Raw genomic sequence first — 21,402 nt, 5'->3', positions numbered from 1 at the left:
TTATTGAACATTACAAATTAATCATTACAAACTAATGTCTCAATTCATTATTATTATTATTATTTTTTTTTTTACAAATTCTTAATCATTAAATGTAGTATTGTTTAATAATGTCTTATCTTATCTAGTATTTATAGTTAATAATTGGTTCAGATATTTGTATGTACTGTTATGTGTGACTCTTATTGTAAAGTGTTATCAGTTTCTACAGTCTATTATAAACTGAGTATTATTGTTATTTTAAAATTTGCAAAAAACTTTAAAGTCAATGTTAATTCCACAGTAAAAAATTATATTTACTATGTTATACATAAAATAAGTTAATTTGCTACATGAGGTTTCAATTAATCCAGTAAAACTCACTTTAATGTTTAAGCAAATACTGTTCATATAATTTACAGTATATAACATCCACTAACTATTAAAAATAATCAATAAAAACAGTAAAATAAAATAAAAATATCAGTACAAAACTTACAACTAACAATTTTCTGCGATTAATCGCGATTATTAATATTTTTCCTTCTTAACGCTGAATCTTTTATAAGAGATTTTTATGTAAAATAAAATAATCCATGTGAGATCATTGAAATAGGATTTTATTCATATTTAACTTACATTTTAATTTTGAACACAGATTGTTCTATCATCCAGCCTTAACTGAAAAACCCTCTTAGATACACTTGATCACTTTCACATCACATTACTTACTACATTACTATCACCATTAACATTAAATTTAATAGGCCCTACAATTAAACCTTGGGGAACACCACAATATATACTCTATCAAACTATTATTAACTTACTTATAACAGTTTAAAAAAATAAAAAACACCTAGGGTTCAAAAAGTTAGTGTGTCTTACTTTTGTTTTCCATTGAAATGATTGGTGTGTAGTAGAGATTTTATATCCAAAAAAAAAAAAAAACACATTTAAGCATTTTTCTCTTATTGTTTGACAGGGTGTTTATTAGGACAATAAACAGGCCAGTAATTGTCAGCCGTGAATTGTGAATACAAATCACACAGTACTGTAAATAGAAATAGTGTGAAAAGGTGTGGTGAAACTTTATAAACGGCATCGACCCCAGCTTTCATTCTCGTAACGACCTCGACGCCCAGCCCTGCCTGAAAGGGCGGCTGAATGGTCTTTTTGTTTAGCTATAGATCCTGGAAGAAGAGCCCTACTTGACTAGTTTTAAAGGTGTGGGTTTGCTCCACTTCAGCTTCTCTCCATCACTTCATTTTCACCCGTTCTCACACAATCTCACGAGGACTTTTTGTACTTTTTCTTTTTTGTTTGTTTTAGTTTTTATTTTCTTCTTTTAAAACCAGTTACAGAAGAAACGCGAAGGCCGACTTTCCACGGGGACGGATGATGAAAGCGTATAGGGTCATAAACAATGAGCCCATTAAAGAGCCGAGTCTGGATAATGAAGGAGATTTCTAAAGATACTTCAGCCGTCGTTACTACATTCAGCCCTGTTCAATAATCATGTCTGGAAACAATGAACTGAATGAGCTGCTGTAGTCGCAGAAATGGAATAATTTTGTTTACCGGTGTAATTAATTATGTGCACTCTCTGAGTTGTGTATGAAAATATGATAGAGCTATTTAATTATCTGCCATTTGTAACATTTATCCTCTGAAAGCACGGGGCAAATCAAAACAATTATGTCGTGACATGTCTACTTTTCCAGTTACAAAGCACTCCCAACTACATTATATTAATGAACTTTTAATTAGCAGCTGGCTTTTATTCTGCTCCCGAAGCTTTTAAATGCATAGGTACACAAACAACAAGGTCAGAACTGAGAAACTTCACAATCAGTTTCCCGCGCAATATAATCAGCATGCGATCGCGGTACTAAAATCTATTATCAACCCGTGACGGAGCGTCTTTTATATCCCACTGTAAGACTTTAATAAACATCTCAAAGGAATAGGAAACAGTATTGAGATTCGTCCTTTATGCAGATGTGCCGGCGGACGCTTTACTCCGCTTCCGGATTGTTTTTCAGGAGATATTCAGCCTGAAACATAAAAGATAATGAGATTTTTGTGTGTATTTGTGAGTGCGTGTGAAAGGAAGAAACACTTTTATGATCAATTCATACAGATTATTATTACATATTTATTCTGCCTGGATCCTGAACACGCTGCTAATGCTGCTGCTCCTACAACAATAATAACGGTTAAAATAGAGGTTAGACTTTTGTTGTAGTAAAACATGATAAAAAGTAGTACTTCTGTTCTCCCACAGCATTCTGAGATCCAAAAATGTAACAGTTTGTCCAAACACCCTTCAGACTGGATGATACGGGGCATTATTTGCCCCAGTAAATCGCTTTTTCCACTGTTATCCAGCTCAAAGTAGCTCCACACCTCCTTGCTAGAATCTGGAGAGCCCTGACATTTAAATTTGAGGCATTAATAACTTAAAAAGTGCACAAGAAGCTTATTAAAAAACAATTTTTAGTTTATATCCTATAATGCTAGCTTCAGCTCTGAGCGCCGCCATCACTGTACTGATAATGACATAGACATATATAAACATAGACTCCGCATAAGGTAGCAGCTGGCACCAGGAGGCAGGCTATGTGGAGTCTATTTATATATATATATATATATATATATATATATATATATATATATATATGTCTATGTTATTTTCAGTACAGTAATGGCGGCGCTAAGAGCTGAAGCTAGTAGCGTTATAGGATGTAAACAGTAGTCTTTAATAAGCTTCTTGTGCACTTTTTTAAGTTATTAATGCCTCGTTTTAAATGTCAGGGTTCTCCAGATTCTAGCAAGGAGGTGTGGAGCTACTTTGAGCTGGATAACAGTGGAAAAAGCGATTTATCAGGGCAAATTATGCCCCGCGTCACCCAGTCTGAAGGGTGTTTGCACAAATTGTTAAATTTCTGGATCTCAGAACACTGTGGGAGAGCGGAAGTGTGCTATCCATCAAAGGTAAGTACTTTTTATCATGTTTTACTACAACAAAAGTCCATTTTACACCGGAGTTCTTCTTTAGCAGTGACGGATAACCATCTTTTATTTAGTTCTGGTCAAATTTGAGACAAACACAGTCCTTTAAACATGATTCTAAGTCATAAGCTTCCATGACTTTGACTTTTGTCCACATCAGGTGTATAAACACACTGATCTGGTCCTGATCCGACCCAGCTATCAAATATACTCCTTTTATTTGAGCTAAACTGCGGATAAGGCGCAGTTTATTCTGATATATTAGCCAGATAATGCTAATTATCACAGCTATGAGCAAACGCTGTTCTGCTGCTCCATGCTGTTTACACGCGCTGTGTGTGCTGCACTCACTGCTCCAAGCCGCATGTCTCCATTTACTATGTGTACATCTTTTTCAGTGTTCTGTGTTAAAGAAGCTTCACACTGCACAGATATATGTGCTGGAACACAGAATGTTCTCACTATATTTACTTTTTCAGAGGAGACAATATGCTCACATGGTTTATTTGTGAGCATTTTGGTGTGTTTAGTTTTATGCCCATGTGAAATCAAACCGAACAGAAGGAGTAAAGGGTAACACTTTACTTGGATGGTCCATTTGATGGCCTTTTTGATGCTCAAATGACATTCAACTAATATTCAACTACATGTCTATTAAATGCAAATGAACTAAAAGGTGAAAGTAAATGATTCTCTATTGAATATAACCCAACATTCAACTCTAACCCAGGAGAGTTCTGGAGGGTTAGGGTTAGGTGTAGGGTTAGATTTTAGGGTTGATTAAGGGTTAAGGTTAGGGTTAGGTGTAGGGTTAGATTTTAGGGTTGATTAAGGGTTAAGGTTAGGGTTAGGGTTAGGTGTAGGGTTAGATTTTAGGGTTGATTAAGGGTTAAGGTTAGGGTTAGGTGTAGGGTTAGATTTTAGGGTTGATTAAGGGTTAAGGTTAGGGTTAAGTGTAGGGTTTGATTTTGTGGTTGATTAAGGGTTAAGGTTAGGGTTAGGTGTAGGGTTAGATTTTATGGTTGATTAAGGGTTAAGGTTAAGGTTAGGTGTATGGTTAGGTTCTATTTTTAATAATTTACATTCAACATAGGGTTAAGTTAAATTTAATGGACATTCAATTCAGTGTTAGTTAAATGTCAGTTGAGCATCAACAAGGCCATAAAATGGACCATCCAAGTAAAGTGTTACCGGAGTATTTTCTGGTGTTATAAATTACAACTGCACTAATACTACTTAACATAACATGAACATAATAGGAGAGATGAAGTAAATGTACCAGAAAGTCCACTGGGTCTTCAGGCCGGATCCTGCAGCATTCGATAAGGCCCTGAGTAAGAGTGGGCATCACATCCCTCATCAGGTACTGCCTCAAAGGAACTGACTCTGCCTCCAGCAGCTCATCCTCCTGCCTCTGTATCTCCTCCAGACGCCGGCTCTGAGAACACACAGACACACACACAGTCAGGCAGAGGAACAGGGTGTTCTGGAGAAGTTTCTGCTGGTGATGGTTTTGGAATTTAAGCTAAAGTGTACAGTGTTTTTAGTGGGAGCTGGTTAGCATAATGACATTATGATGGTAGACGTGTGGCAGAAAAGCAGATATTTCATTTTTCTCTTTCACAGAGAAGAACTGGAAAATCTTGCCACATCCATTAAGATTTCCCAACTTTTTTGCATTAGAATAAACTTTTGTTCTTTTTTTTCTTTTATTAATTCAGACACTGACATGTCGTCTTTCCTGGGCTTCCTAGAACATTTCTGGACGAGCCCCAAACCCTGAATGTAATGTTTAAAAGCATTAACACACACATTTAATTTGGAATCAGTAACGCATAATTTTTTTTTCATGCAAATTAATTACGCTACCAAGTTTGACACGCAATCCGACTCAGCTATTAAATATACTTAATTTAAATTGTGCTAAACTCATTGATGATAAGCCGCAGTTTAATCTGATATATTAGCCAGATAATAAACTGCTATGAACAAATGCTGTTTCTGCTGCTGCTCCATGCTGTTTACACACTGAGCGTGGTATGTGCAGCGTTCACTGCATTCACTCCATTAAAAACACTGTGTTTCAAAAGCACAGCAGCACATTTTCAGCGTTCTGGGTTAAAGCAGCTTCACACTGCACAGATATACGTGCTAAAACACAGAAACGTCTCGCTATAATTACAGCTCTGACCAATCAGAAAAGACGATGTGCTTGTGTGATTTATTGGTGCGCATTTTGGTGCGTTTAGGTTTTTATGCATGTGTGAAACCAAACCAAACAGAGGGAAAAACACTCCAAATAAACAAACTCATCAACTGATTATACTGTGGATGGATGCATGTTAAACACCCATACCACACTAGAATCACCACAGAGCAGCTATTATTATTATTATTTGGGTGGTGGTGTATAAGGTGTTAGTGTGTGTTGTGCAGGTAAAAATGGATCAGATACAGCACTGGACATAATGTTATGCTTAATCGAGGTATAATCCTAATATTATATAAGAAGGGAATATGAATGAAGCAGTAATCTCCACTCATTCTTACCCATTCCTCCCACTTCTGAGTTCTCTGAGCCGCCTCCTCCGCCTCATTCCGCTCCATCTCAGCCTGCAGGGCAGCTTCCTCCCTGATCCTGATCTCCACCTGCCTCCGCTCCTCCAGCTCCACCTCCTCCGAGCTCGGCCCGTAGTTCCTGGGCTGACCCACGCACTTACTGACCTTCTCCATCACCAGCAGATAGTCCAGGTCATCACTACTGGTGATCTCTAGAGGAGTATCATTGAATATCATTGAAAGTTACTTTATTTCAGTAATTCAGCTCAAAATGTGAAACTCATATATTATATAGATGTATTACAAACAGAGTGATCTATTATAAACTTTTAACACAGCATAGAACACAGTGGATCAACACCAGCAGATGACATGTCTCTCCATTAAACCATCACTGATCATCAGTACATTTTACATTTCATTTAAAGTAAATCAAGGGATCAGAGTCTGGAGGAAAAGTGGAGAGACACACAGTCCAAACTGCTCGAGATCTAGTGTGAAGTTTCTACCAATCAGTGATGGTTTGGAGAGACGTGTCATCTGCTGGTGTTGATCCACTGTGTTTTATTATCAAGTCTAAAGTCAGTGCAGTTTTGTTTTCCCACAAAATCTTACAGCACTTCATTCTCCCCTCTGCTACTGACAACTTCTATAGAGATGAGGATTTCATTTTCCAGCAGGACTTGGCACACTGCCCACACTGAAAAGTACCAACTCGTCCGAAATAATATTATTTTTATTTTTTTTTTATATACCCCTCCAACCCACACCTGACATTTGGCATGGTGTCAGTAGGTTTGTTTATCTGATCCAGAGAATCTTATTCTATTGCCAATAATTCTCTCCACGGAATTAATTAATTAACTAATTAAATGAAGTCTGGCGTAACCTAAACAGAGCTGTTAAACTCTAAAATCTCTTATGTGAATGCTGCATTTTTTATTTCGCTTTACTATTTTGGCTAATTGGCACCTGATTTGTGTAAAAAACAAAGAATTATCTAATTATTTAACATGATGTAGATTCTGAGAAAAACAATGTCCACATATTTTGATAGAACACAATGTCACAATTAGTAATTATGTGCAAAACATTTATTTTGCGCCTGAACACAGCAGCATTTTTTGCCTCAAAAGTAGAAACAACAATTGGGCCCCACTGTTCATTTAAATTTCTGAACACAATCAAAACTGTAATGTGTTAAACTTTTCTGCCACCACTAGGTGAGACAGTATAATGGCCTCATTAGAGGACACCAGGCCCTTGTACAGCAAAATTTAGTGTTGTGGCCTAGACAACCTAAAATGTGATGTCCACACATGTGGACACCAGGTCTTAGGAGGTTAAGGCTAAATACAATGGTTACTTACTGATGGAAGCAAGGCTAAAATAATTAACTACCTGTTAACTGACCGAAAAAAGGTAAAAATTAGACCAGAGGAAGCGGCTGAATAATTAGCCATAATGAGCCATAATTGAGCCATAATGGTGCTGTACAAGCCAACAAATAAAATCAGAGGTTATAACTTGTTAAATAAAAAGGCCATTTGAAAAAAAGCCAAATGACAGGGTAAACAGTCTTATAAAACCACATCTGTGCATTTTGAACCCCAACCAAAATAACGTACCTATCACTGACACATCAAACATCAAACTAAACACTCAATAAAATCTTTTAAATGATCTTTTAAGTTATTCCACAGTAATAAAATGAGTTAATTCCGTGTTCCAGCTCTACCTATATGCTCCAGAGGAATCTCCAGCTCATCAAAGAAGTTGAGAACAGTTTCATCCTCTGAGTTGTTCTCTCTGAAGCTGGCCAGCCGACGCAGGAACTTCTCCTGAGAGTACGACGTGCCCTCCACCACGCTCTCCGGCAGGTTTAACACTCGCTTCTTCAGAAACGCATCAGTGGCGTCCAGAGAAAAGATAAACTCTACATACATACATACATACATAGAGTCAAAACAGAGATCAGTAAGGAAACGGTTAAATCCTTTCTAGCTAGTCTATTATGTATTGCAGCTATGGATGCTTTAAAACAAAAAGTAAAGGAGTTAATGGGTGAATTATTGTAAGAAAATGGTAATATCAAATGCAATATTTTAGCTGTTTTAAAGTGCTCTGGAGATTTTTAATTTCCACACAGTAGGTGAAGTGGTCCACGTCTGATTTTTTTCACCACATCCCTGATATTTTTTTTAGGCTGTTCATACTATTTTTTTCGTGTTTCTAATATTTGTATGAACAGCTGACGTTTTAAAAAATGCACTAAAGAATAACGCTTCATGTGTTCAAATTTAAGTTTAATTTTCTCCAGCATCACAGGAGATATCAAGAAGTTTAAGTGACTGCAGCTGGGCTTATTAGTGAGGATGTGTTTAACTTGTTGTTAAGCTTTTAAAAAGAGCAATTATATTTAAGCAATAATACACAAGAGGGAGTGCTATAACATGTAATATTGGCACTGCTGTGCTGCTGTCATAGACCAAGCAATGCCAATATGACATGTTATAGCACAAACCTCGAGTGTATTATTGTGGTTATACCACAGTTCTATTATCACTGTTTACTGAAAGATTTTCAGTTATAGAAGACTATAGAAAATATGATCTGTTTGGTTATAAACACTACTGTTTGGCTTGTAAGCGGTGCATGGTTGCTAGGTTACCTGTATGAGTAATACATGGAGAGCTTCGGTTACAGTGCATTACCAGCTGATAATGTCATTCATTGAATGCCTTTCAGCCAATCACATTGCAGGGTCGGAACTAACCTCTGGTATAATTGAGCTTCAACAGAGGCATCAGTCCAAATAATTATGAGGTCAGTTACTTTGCTAACCTACCACTGAAACCCTTACTCACTGCTGCCATCCATTTCCATTTCCCCTTCTTATCTATATATGTCAAGTTGGATTGGTGTAAAAGTCATGGCATGGCTGACTGTTCAGATTGAGCTGCATTGTTGCATATTGGATTTTAATACCACATATAAAAGCGGCCCAAATTAGTGGTCCAAATTTTTTGAAAATGTCAGATTCAATGTGCAATTCACACTGCCAAACCTTAGTTTTCACAGTTTCACAGTATTAATTTATATAATCCTACTTACTATAAAAAGACATTTCTCATGTTTATCCGAGAAAACCAAACCCTGACAAAACGATCTACAGACCTGGTATGATCTTCTTGTTGTGTGGTGGGATTTTTGACCGTGCATCTTCCAACTCATCTTCTTCAGCTGCACAGCATAACAAAATAAAAAAATATTACAACCTATTACAATTAACATATAATCAATTCATCAATAAATACCTTATTAAAAAAACAAATAAGTATAATAAAAAAGTTTCTCCCACCGGAAAACAGCTCTTTAGCCTGGTCATATGTCTTCGGAAAGCCGTCCAAAACAAAGCCTTGATTTGTGCAGGGTTTGGACTTCAGCTTGTCCTTCATGATTTGGATAATAAACTGATCATCTAAAAGACCTGAATAAAGAAGAGATGGATCATTAGTAAAGCTGAGTCTCTTAAAGTTTTGTATAAAAGTCAGAAAGCAACTTGTATCATTTGTATCTGTGAACTTTGAACCTCTAAAAGCTTTAATTAAAGGTTAGACCCATTTTTTTTATATATAGTAGTCGTGTCAATCGATTAAAAAAATATCATCAGATTAATTAAGACAATATTCTGTGATTACCGGTGATTATTGCATTTGTTCTTCTTAAAATTTACATTTTATAGTGGATATTTAAATGTAAATAAAATAATTAATGTAAGAAATGTAAAATGCAAGTATCCGAGAAGAGAACATGCTTGTGTGGTTTATTGGTGCACATTGTGGTGCGTTTAGGTTTTTATGCCTGTGTGAAAACAAACCAAACAGAGGGAGAAACACTCTCTATTGATATATATATATATATATATATATATATATATATATATATATAAAATATATAAATATAAACTAAATGCTACAAATGTATATATATATTAAAATAAATAATAATTCAGATTTAATAATTCATATAATATTGATATTATAAATAATTTATATATAAATAATATTTACTTTCTCATGTTTATCCGAGAAAACCAATCCCTGACAAAACGATCTGGTATGATCGTCTTGTTGTGCGGTGGCATTTTGGACCGTGCATCTTCTTGTAAAATGCAATTATATTTATATTAGTGGTGTCAATTAAAATGCTAGTATATACTTGTATAATTTGCTCTGTACAAAAGAACGTTTTTACGCCTGTTGTTGGTTTTTATTATTATATAGTTGTAATAAAATATTCAGAATGTATCATGTTAAACAGAAAATAACAATAAATGAACATTGTTTATATCATATCAGCCAAAAAATATTTATTTTACTCCAATACTGAGTAAATAGACTAAAGCATTATTATTAGTGTTAAAATATAATTTGGTAAAAGTTCTATAAATATCTATATTACAGTACATATCACAGAATATGTCAGCATTTCTCAATATCATCAATATCATGCAGTACTGGAAAGGAAATATTATTTATATATAAATTATTTATAATATCAATATTATATGCATTATTAAATCATAATTATAATTTATTTTAAATAACTATATATTTGTTGCTTTTTTTTTTTGGTTTTGTATAGCGTAGTTTATATTTATATAGTTTATATATTCGGATCAATTGATGATGTGTTTCTCCCTCTGTTTGGTTTGTTTTCACACAGGCATAAACTGGCACCAAAATGAACACCAATAAATCACACAAGCATATTCTCTACTCTGATTGGTCAAAGCTGTCTGGCACAGGAGCAAGAAAGTAAATATAGTGAGGAGATTCTGTGTTCCAGCGCGTATATTTATATATATATATATATATATATATATATATATATATATATATATATATATATATATATATATCTTTGCAGTGTGAAGCTGCTTTAACACAGAACGCTGAGTAATTGCTGCTGCACTTTTAAACACAGTGTTTTAATGGGAAGTGCAGCGCAGATGTGAGCAGTGAATGCTGCACATTGTTCACTGTGCTCAGTGTGTAAACAGCATGGAGCAGCAGCAGAGACAGGGTTTGTTCATAGCAGTGTATTATCTGCCTAATATATCAGATTAAACTGCGCCTTATCAGCAGTTTATCTCAATTAAAAAATAAGAATAATTGATAGCTGGGTCGGATCAAAACCAGATCACATTTGTTGGGTCAGAAAGATTCAGAAATGATAAAAAATATATATATTTAAAACCTGATGCTGACGTTATTTAATAAAATGGATGAGTTTGGCTTGAGAAATGGATGGATGAACTGAAAACCAGACAAAACACAGAGAGACAGAGACTGCTATAACTGAAAGCACTGGAAGTAGTAATCTTCCTCAGATATAGTCAAACACATTTAAAATACATCTCCACAGGCTCATGCTGTCAGTGTGAACAGAAAAGAAATAGAGTATTAACTTTCTATAAATAAAGAGATATTTTTTTATTACCTCCATTCTGCTCCATATTCTCTCTGAGGGTCTCCAGAAACTCCTGCGCTCCCCCTGATGATTCAGCGCCTTCGTTTTCTCCCTCATCCTGATATATTCCCGCCTCCTGCAGCACAGAAAAACATCTCAACATAGCCATCAATAAAACATGTACACATCACTATCGTTTATCATTAAGCATCGAGCCACTCAGTGAAGTTTCAGAGTAAAAACTGGACACAAAATATGTGGAGACAGGACTCAAGAACTGCTGTAGTAATATAGACAGTGTGGCAGTATTTGATATGACTTTATAACAGTATGGTGGTCTGAGACACACTTAAAACAGATACAAATCCAATCACTCAAACCCCTTCAGAAGGTGGTCTGAGATGCATTTAAAACAGATTCAAATTCTATCACTTTAACAACTTCTTAAGGTGGTCTGAAATGCATTTAAAAGACAAGACATTCAAATCTGATCACTCAAACCACTTTAGAAGGTGGTCTGAGACGCATTTAAAACAGATTTAAATCTGGTTGGACAAACCACTTTAGGAGGATGGTCTCAAACGCATTTACAAGAGACTCAAATCTGAAAACTCAAACAACTTCAGAAGGTGGTCTGACACACATTTAAAACCGATTCAAATCTGATCACACAATTTACTTGACACTAGATGGTCTGAGATTAATTAAAAAATTACCGACCAACTTCAGAAGATGGCCTGAGACACATTTAAAAGAGATAAAAATCCAATCACTTAAACCACTTCAAAAGATGGTCTGAGACGCATTTAAAATAAATACAAATCTGATCACTGAATCCACTTTAGAAGGTGGTCTGAAACGCATTTAAAAGAGATTAAAATCTGATCACTCAAACCACTTTAAGAGGTGGTCTCAGACACATTAAAAACAGATTAAAATCTGGTCGGTCAAACCACTTTAAGAAGCGGTCAGAGATTCATTTAAATCAAATACAAATCTGATCAATTAAACAACTTCAGAAGGTGGTCTAAGATGCATTTAAACAGATACAAATCCAATTACTTAAACCACTTCAATAGATGGTCTGAGACACATTGAAAATAAATACAAATCTGATCACTGAATCCACTTTGGAAGGTGGTTTGAGACGGATTTAAAAGAGGTACAAATCTGATCACTCAAATCACTGTAGAAGGTGGTTTGAGACGCATTTAAGAAGATACAAATTTGATTACTCAAACTACTTCACTAGATGGTCTGAGACACATTTACAAGAGATTCAAATCCGATCAATTAAACAACTTCAGAAGATGGTCTGAGACACATTTAAAGGAGATACAAATCCAGTCACTCAATCCACTTTAGACGGTGGTCTAAAGTGATAAAACAGATACAAATTTGATGACTCAAACCACTTTACTAGATGATCTGAGAAAAAATTTATTTGATAACTTTATAACAGTATGGTGGTCTGAGACACATTTAAAACAGATACAAATCTGATGACTCAAACCACTTCAGGAGATAATCTAAAATTCACTTAAAAGAGACACAAATTCGATCACTTAAATCACTTCAGGAGGTGGTCTGAGACGCATTAAAAACAGATAAAAATCTGATCACTCAAACCTTTTTTGAAGGTGGTCTGAGATGCATTTACAATGCATTTTGAAGGTGATCTGAGACACATATGTAATAGATACATATCAGATCACTCAATCCACTTTAAAAGGTTGCCTGAGACGCATTTAAAAGAGATTCAAATTTGATCACTTTAACAATTTCTGGAGGTGGTCTGAGGTGCATTTAAACAGATACAAATCCGATCACTCAAACCACTTTAGGAGGTGGTCTGAGACACATTAAAAACAGATAAAAAACTGAGCACTCAAACCACTTTAAAATGTGGTCTGGGAAACACTTAAAAGAAGTACATATCTGATCAGTCAAGCCATTTCAGGAGGTGGTCTGAGGCACAGTTGTAATAGATACAAATCAGATCACTCAAACCACTTCACTAGATGGTCTGAGACACATTAAAAACAGACAAAAATCTGATCAATTAAACCACTTTAGGAGGTGGTCTGAGACACATTTACAAGAGATTCAACTCTGATTACTCAAACAAGTTTAGAAGGTGGTCTGAGACGCATTTCAAAGAGATACAAATCTGATCACTCAAACCACTTCCGATGGTGGTCTGAGACACATTTGTAATAGATACAAATCAGATCACTCAACCCACTTTAAAAAGTTGTCTGAGACGCATTTAAAAGAGATTCATAATTGATCACTTTAACAGTTGGAGATGGTCTGAGGTGCATTTAAAAAAGATTAAATCCGATCACTCAAGCAACTTCAGAAGTTGGTCTGAGACACATTTAAATCTGCCATTCCATTGTTTTTTGTATTCACTTTAAAATGTCAAGTTGTGGTCTCTAGTATGAATGAATGTCATGTGAGCTGGTTTTGTTTTTGTGAAAAAAAAAGTGCTCTGGTGATCCGATATAACGCTGTTTTAGTCCGGTGAAGGAGTGTGCAGGGAGAAACGATAGAATTTCAGCTCTCGCTCATAAATATTCATACATGCACACATATCGCCTCTGATTGGCTAACAGCACTGCGACACCAGCAAACGGACAATGGTTAGAAAGCAGGAACCCTGCTAAGTGCAGTTCAGCCACTGATCTAGTCTTCGAGTCTTTGTAACGCAAAATCCACCGGGGATCCTATGTTAACCTATAGTTACACACAGTGGTGGAACTAGTTTAAACAGAACTACCTATCTCAAAGAACAAAAAAAGTGGATTTTAACAAATGGGCACCTTTAAAAGAGACTCAAATCCAAACAATCAAACCATTTCAGAAGGTGGTCTGAGACGCATTTACAAGAGATTCAAATCCGATCACTCAAACAACTTCCGGAGTTGGTCTGAGACAAACTTAAAAAATCCAGTCACTCAAGCTTCGTCTACTGCTATTATTCTGTATATAAATGTAAGTGTTAAACACATTGTATTAAACACATACGAGGTTAGCGAGAGTCTCAGCGATGGTCTCTTTGAGTCGGACATGGTGCAGTTTGTAATGCTTGCAGATCTTTTCAGCTACAGTGCTTTTCCCAACAGCAGGAGGTCCGAGGAGACAGATACGGACAGGCTGAAAAACAGAAAACATACAGTATCTGTGGGAGTGAACAAGCATCATAATCTGCCCATAAATAGACTGTAATTAATGTGGAACCCATTTAAAACCACTAGCAGGGCATGGTTGACCTTCACCCACCAGCAGCCCTCTGGAGAGCTTGTACTCCTCTGTGACCCGCTCAATGTTTTCAACAATGCCAGTCTCAGAAATCCAGCGCATATTAAAATTCTCTTTCAGGAAAGCTGCTTCCATTCGCAGGCTGACAAACAAGGAATCAATATCTGCTTGCTGAGAAAGAAAGAAAAATCGTGCCAGTCTTAAAAAGACAATAACTCTGAGTCGATATCAAAAAACATGCAGAACTGTATCTACAGAAATTTCACAGGTAAAAACTGGGAAGATAAGGGCTTTCATATTTTGGGATAAATACTCCAGAATATGGGTTTGAAAAACATAATCAACAAAATCAATGGTTTCCTAACAAGCAGAACTGATCTTCAAATGCTTCCTGTTTTGTGTTCCAAACGCAACAGAAATGTATTAAATTGGTTGGAATAAAATTGCACAAGATGGATGTAGCCTAATTTCACACAATAGTAGGTTTGGATTAAAGTAATTAGATCCAGAAGTTGTCTCAGATAACATTTAAAGACATGTTTTAGTAATTTTTAGGCAAGCTATCGACCATGAAAATCAACTGTGCACTGTGCAACTTGATTTAGGGCATATCGGTGTGTCGTTGCTATCATAACGACAGGAAAAGTATGCCTTGTGTGGCTTGAAACATGTGAAAGTCATGTACTAATTCTCTTAATTAATCATGGATGTGGTTAATTTTGCTCATCATTATCTTTAAGAGCCAGGTGCGCTCTGACTTTGGCGGATTGCTATTTTAATGGCGCAGCTACCTGGATGTGTACAGATCCATTTCTCAGCAGAGGAAACTAAACTGATCTTTCACACTGTGAAGGTGCACAAGTATGTAATTTACGGGAACAGCAATGTTATTTTATTTAGTATTCTGTTTAATGTTGGTTTTGTGCACTGCTGCTAATCCATATGTGCATAACAAGCAAGAATGGATGCACGTTGGGGATGCATCTGTGTTGACAGTTCACTGCCAAGATAGCAATGATATCAACGTCTGACTCAACTGTTGACATCTGTCTAGGTTGTATTCAGTCAGTGGAGCACCTGTGTTGTCCATTGCCAAGATAGCAATATTCCAGAAATGTACCTGAACACACCTCATTTCCGGACCACCACGTTTATCTGCGTAGATTTATTCAGAAGCACTGTTGCTATTTAAACGAGGCAGGTGCAAAAAGGTATGAAAATAGACTGATGGCACGGTGCCAAATACAGTTTGTACTTAAGCCGAATTCTCTATTATACTCAGCAACCGGGGTGTTGGCACGTGCAGCACCTGGCCCAGATATAAACCGAGCATTAGGGCCAGATTAGAGCCTGGATTCTATGCCAAAGCCAGACCTATGCATCTCAGGATTACTTTGTGGTATTTGGTCTGTATGTTTTTGCCATCTGGGGTGGTTATCGCCTGTTCGAATCCTGTTCATGTAGCTTGCCATCAGCTGCCAGAGCCCTAAAAGAGCACAATTGACCTTGCTCTCTATGAGTGGGTAGATAGCGCTTTTTCCCCTCATCACTCCTTGGGTGATGTGGATCAGCACAAGACTGCGTCTGTGAGCTGATGTATCAGAGTCAGAGTCGCTGCACTTTCCTCCGAGCGTTAGTGCTGTGATGATACTCGGCAATGCTGCATCAGCAGCAGTTTAAAAAGAGGCGGAGTCTGACATCACATGTGTTGGAGGAGGAGTGTGCTAGTCTACACCATTCTTGTGTGTTTGGTCATCACTAGTGATAGATGGAGTCCTAATAAGTGAGTTGGGTAATTGGCCAGCTTAAATTGGGGAGCAAATGGGAAAAAAATCTAAATAAATTTATTAAAAAAGGAAATTTTTGAGTGTAAATTGCAATTTTTGCAATTCTGGTTCTTTTGGCACATAGAGAACAGAAACTTTTTATAGCAGAGCACTTTTGAAATCTTTCTGGACTAATATAATATAATATTATACTATTTCAAACTTACAGTCAGGTCCTGTGTTAGATATAGATCATCTTTTGGAACTGTCTGTGTTTTTCCTGAGCCAAGATTATTTGCTATTGCCTGTTACGAAAAGAGAAATATACTGTATTTAAAAAGTACATTAAATCCAAAAACAAATAGAAAAAAATATATATACATATTGTTTCTGTGATTAGGGAATCTTACTCTCACAATTTCCTCCATAGTATGTTTTGAATCATCTACAGCAAGAAAGTACTGTGGGTTTGGTTTACGGTCAATTATATTCTGGACAATCCTTTAAAAAAATAAGACACAAGTTATTCAAATGTTTAATAAATCTTCAGAAGCATACAAACTCTGTACCACTGTATTCAACCAAACTGTGTGAAATCCTCTGACCTCGCCAGATCTGTGACGTGAACAGTGGGAACTATATTGGATCCGTCTCCAAACACCGGCACTCCCCCAGCCTCCCCCAGCCAGGCTTTCTACAGAGAGAGAGGACAGAATTTACAACAATAAATTACTGATATAGAGTTAAAACAATTACTTTATTTATATAGACTCATATTACTTTAATTTTTTTTTTTTACATTTAATACTAAAAATTAAATAAAAGAATAAAAAATATATTTAACCAGTAGTTTCCAATACTGAGGTCCACAAGCAACTTCCATATAGAAATCAATAACATGTATAAATATGGTTTGTGATTGCAATTTTTTAATTAGGAATGCCCCAAACATCCAGTAATTTGGCTAATTATGATGGATGTATGGATGGATGGATAGATGGATGGACGGACAGACAGATGGATAAATAGATGGATGGATGGATGGATGAAACGATAAACAGACAGGCAGGCCAACAGACAAACAGGCCAACAGATAGAAAGACAGGACAAAAGATAGATAGATAGATAGATAGATAGATAGATAGATAGATAGATAGATAGATAGATAGATAGATAGATAGATAGATAGATAGATAGATAGATAGATAGATAGATAGATAGATAGATAGATCAGTCAGACAGATGGACAATCAGAATGTCAGACAGACAGACAGTAAAACAAATAGAAAGTCATAAAGACAGACAGCCAGACTGTTAGACAGACAGACAGATATATAGACACAACGACGGGTAGATATACAGTCAGTCAGACAAACAGATGAACAGACAGATTGGCGGGCAGACAGACAAACAGACAGACAGTCTGAACGATAGATAGACCGGAAAACAGCCAGATAAAAAAAAGGCAGACTGACAGAGATAAAGACAAGCAGATAGATAGACAGTCAGACAGATGAACAATCAGAGAGACAGACAGATGGACTGACTCAGAGACAGCCACAGTGAGAATTGCAAGCTGACTGGTTTACAAACCGGATACAGAGATGCATCAATTTATAACTTTGTTATAACTAAAGTTGAATAAATTGACATAATCACAATAAAAGTTTTATTTTTACAGCTACATGATATTAAATGATAAAGAGTAAAATTAGAACAGTAATAATTTCCCTTATTTACCTTAAAAAACAAATGAAAGACTTGCTCCTCCAGACCGTACTGCAGTCCAGCAGCAACAACGTACGTACAGAACTGAGAGCGGTTCTGAAATTAATCATAGATATAAGAGGGTATCAGAGAAACACTGAGAATTAACCCTAAATAAATAACACAGTGAACTACCACCCAATCAGAGCTCACAGTTTTCCCCAGTTTAACCACCAGCTTCTCCAGAGCGATGTGGTCTTTAAAGTTGGGATGGGCTTTCCTTCTCCGGTAGTCTTCCTCTGTGAAGGGAATCTCAGGATCATCCTACAGTGAGAAAAACACACACTGAAGAGTTTATACAGCTGGTTCTGCTGAAATTGGTGGTCTGGGGTTCGGTTCTGCTGCAGGTGTGGAAGATATCCACTCCCGGTGCTGTGTGTGTGGTTGTGTGGTTGTTGTTTTTTTTTTTTTTTTTATGTGACAGTGAGCGGTGAGCAATATGTCTCCAAAGTAATATAACTATATTTCAGAGCATTTTTGCGATAACAACATTCTTGGACATATGACAAAACATTGAATTTCAGGTATATTATTTCTAATATTTATGTATCATTATATTTATATTTAGCTTATGTTACACAGTTTGAGAAGATTTTAGTGTAAAGTAGTTCTAGTATGTTTGACCTACATATGTTCTCTTAATTAATCATGGGTGTGTTTTGGGAGTAACGTGAAATAGCAATCAGCAGAGGATACTGACCTGCGTGTTCACGCTGTGAAGTTACACCAGCAGCTCATTTAAGGGAACAGTAATGTTATTTTATTTAATATTCTGTTTAAAAGCTGAATTTGTTTGTGTGTGTAACAAGTGGGGGGGGGGGGGGGGTACACACGTTGAGCGCACGCAATACGCACAGCGCTCCTGCATAGCTAAGATATGATTGGGCGGCATGACAGATATGACAGGGTTTTAATCAGTCAGTGGCGCACCTTTGTTTCCCACCACCAAAATAGAAACACGCGAGAAATTTACCTGAACACATCTCACTTCCAGACCACCACACCCATCAGTTTAGACTTATTTCTAAACTCTGACGCTATTTTAACAGTAAGGGCCCAAGGCGTAAAAACAGACTGTTGACGGGGTGTAAGATAGTAATAAGCATCGCAAAGCACCTTGGACAGGGTGTATGATAGGGCCCTAAATACTTACTGGATCCACAGGTTTACTCAGAGCCCAGGTCATAACTGTGGAGATCAGGATGAACATCTTCGGGCCAGTAAACTCATCTATTTCTTTATGAAGAGCTGTGAATAAATAGAGGCGTTAATCTTTATACATTTTGAACATAAGAAAGTAAAAAAAAAACACTGAAACAGTGAAAAGCACAGTAAAGATGACACGGTCAAAGATACCTGAGACCGCCCAAGAAGCCTCTGCTATCTGATCAGCATGCTCAGTTATATTGTAAATGATGACATCACACTCCATCAGGTGATGCAAAAGCTCTGTCTGTGTTAGGTTCTGAAAATAACAGGTTTTCATAACGAAACATAATATTAAAATAATAAACATGGTTATATTATATGAGACAATATAACAATATTTTACCCATGGTAATAATGATACCACAGTACGATATTATTCTGCAATACTCTAAAGGTCGCAAATGCAGTGCATCTGCAGGTTTACCCTATTTGATTATAGCGTCACCACGTGTTTCAATAAAACTATCCACATTGCACATGAAAACTATATGAAATATCGCAATATCAATATTTTTCCAACCCCTAGGCAAGAGAGTCAGAGATGTTTGACCCTTTTTATTCTGATACTCACATTATATTCTGCTGCAGCAAAACTGCATTTCTGCTCTGCTTTGCCTGAAGTCGTTCCAACAATCTGGAAAGTTCCTTCTTTAGCTTTAGCTTCATTTGTTTGGTCATCTTGAACTCCCTCCCGCTCATCCACTTCTGGATCTACAAGAGATGCTCCAAATCTACACGAGCTTAAATACTGTGAGGAAAGAACAAAATCATATTGTAAAAAAAAATATATACATATATATATATATATATATATATATATATATATATATTCCGGGTGACTAAAACTGCTAATAGTTGGAACATTCTTAAAACAGTCACATCCTAGGGAATTTTTTTATCTGGCTAAAAACATTAAATATGTAATAAAAAATGGAACATTTGATAATAACAGATAATAAACGGCAAACAATTTAAAAAAATATTGAAACATTAAAAATATACAATTTAATAAGAATTACTGTATTTTAGTACAGAATTTTTGCTTTTATGTTGGTATATATCTATATGCCTAATTTACTTTATTGCTGCAAGAAAAATACTCAGGAAAATAAATGTATGTAGCATTAGTGAAGCATTAGTGGTTTTCTTTAGCGAATATTTATCAGTTTACATTAAGTTTATATTAAAATATATCGATTAAACCCATTTCCTTCATCCTTTATTCATGGATTTTGGTATTAAGAACGTCTCCTAAAGCTTGGTAGAGTTAAATGACAGTTAACAGCTGGGTTTAACCAGGTTAACCATTTTTTACTAGCAGTAAAAATAAGTCTTGAGCTGGAAATGGTGTTTATTGAAGTTAAAATTAGATATCTAAAGTCTTTATAGGTATTTAGGCTATCTGTATATCTGTAGTTTATATTAGTAGTTTAATAAGGTCAGTGGTTAAAGACAGAGTGTAGAAGTGATCTGAGCCGGGTTTAACTGACTCCAGGCTCTGTATTCGGAATATAGCAGCAGTGTGAGGTAAAGTATAGTAGAGTATAGTGAGTATATCTGACCTGTGAGATGTGTTTAGAGGAGTAAGAGTGAATATTATTGATATAAATCCGGTTATAGAGCCGGGCTCTTCCCGCTGCTTCCTGTGCCATCCTCCGTTTACACCCCGTTACCTGGCAACCGCTCTGGAGTCACGTGGGGACATTTACAACAGACCTTTTTTTAAAGAAGCTTTATTGAGAAAATATGGTAAAAATCCCACTTTTTCTATAGATATATATTTTATTTTCTATATCTACATTATAATATGCGTTTATCAGTTTTTATTATATATATATATTATTTAATGCATTTTCTCAAACTAATTCATAGAGTTTCATTTACAGGTTCCACCTTTCTCCTTTAACTGTAATTGTTTTATACTTTTATTTATTTTATTTGTTTTGTCTTTTTATTCATTTCGTCATTTATTTATTGTTTCCTATTGTTTTACTTTTGACCTTTTTTATTTTATTTATTTTACAATTTTATTTTTTTATTATTCTAATTATTTATCTCTTTATTTTATTGTTTTACATTTTAGCCTGTCCACTCATCCTTTTATTCTGAATAATATTTAATTTCTATAAATCTTATATTGTTTGCTTGTTTTAACATTTAATTTAGATTATTTATTTTTTTTGTTTCTGACTTATTTTAGTTCACCTGAATTAATACTTAATTTTAATTTAATTTTAATTTATTTTTAACTTCTAAGTTGTAAATGCTCGGCTACATTGACAAAATTGGGGTTACCTTCAATGTATTACAAAGTGAAAATAAAAAATGAATAAAAAAGTCTAAAAACTGATTTTATTACATTTTAGGG

At 35.6% G+C, this 21,402-nt stretch overlaps 1 protein-coding gene across 2 annotated transcripts; it reads right to left on the bottom strand.

Annotated features, from left to right (window-relative positions):
* Nucleotides 1–791: 791 nt before the first annotated feature.
* ak7b (adenylate kinase 7b) lies at nucleotides 792–20,719 on the bottom strand. 2 transcript variants are annotated; one of them, XM_022673280.2, is made up of 18 exons: nucleotides 20,597–20,719; nucleotides 19,606–19,782; nucleotides 19,182–19,290; nucleotides 18,979–19,073; nucleotides 17,979–18,089; nucleotides 17,799–17,882; nucleotides 16,664–16,752; nucleotides 16,469–16,559; nucleotides 16,286–16,363; nucleotides 14,314–14,463; nucleotides 14,059–14,187; nucleotides 11,059–11,164; nucleotides 8,915–9,043; nucleotides 8,731–8,796; nucleotides 7,292–7,489; nucleotides 5,545–5,765; nucleotides 4,274–4,432; nucleotides 792–2,036 (listed from the first exon to the last, which is right to left on the bottom strand). In XM_022673280.2, exons 1-18 carry the CDS (start codon nucleotides 20,684–20,686, stop codon nucleotides 1,998–2,000), a joined length of 2,121 nt encoding a protein of 706 aa, XP_022529001.2. In that variant the 5' UTR covers nucleotides 20,687–20,719; the 3' UTR covers nucleotides 792–1,997. The 2 variants fall into 2 exon arrangements, with proteins under 2 accessions (XP_022529001.2, XP_022529002.2); XM_022673281.2 differs by lacking the exon at nucleotides 792–2,036 and adding an exon at nucleotides 2,087–2,180 and having other exon boundaries at nucleotides 20,597–20,699.
* Between the last annotated feature and the right edge of the window lie 683 nt (nucleotides 20,720–21,402).

The sequence above is a fragment of the Astyanax mexicanus genome, chromosome 14 (assembly GCF_023375975.1).
Source record: "Astyanax mexicanus isolate ESR-SI-001 chromosome 14, AstMex3_surface, whole genome shotgun sequence".
NCBI classification, from domain to species: Eukaryota; Metazoa; Chordata; class Actinopteri; order Characiformes; family Acestrorhamphidae; genus Astyanax; species Astyanax mexicanus.
This window is presented reverse-complemented; position numbering and strand designations above follow the sequence as displayed.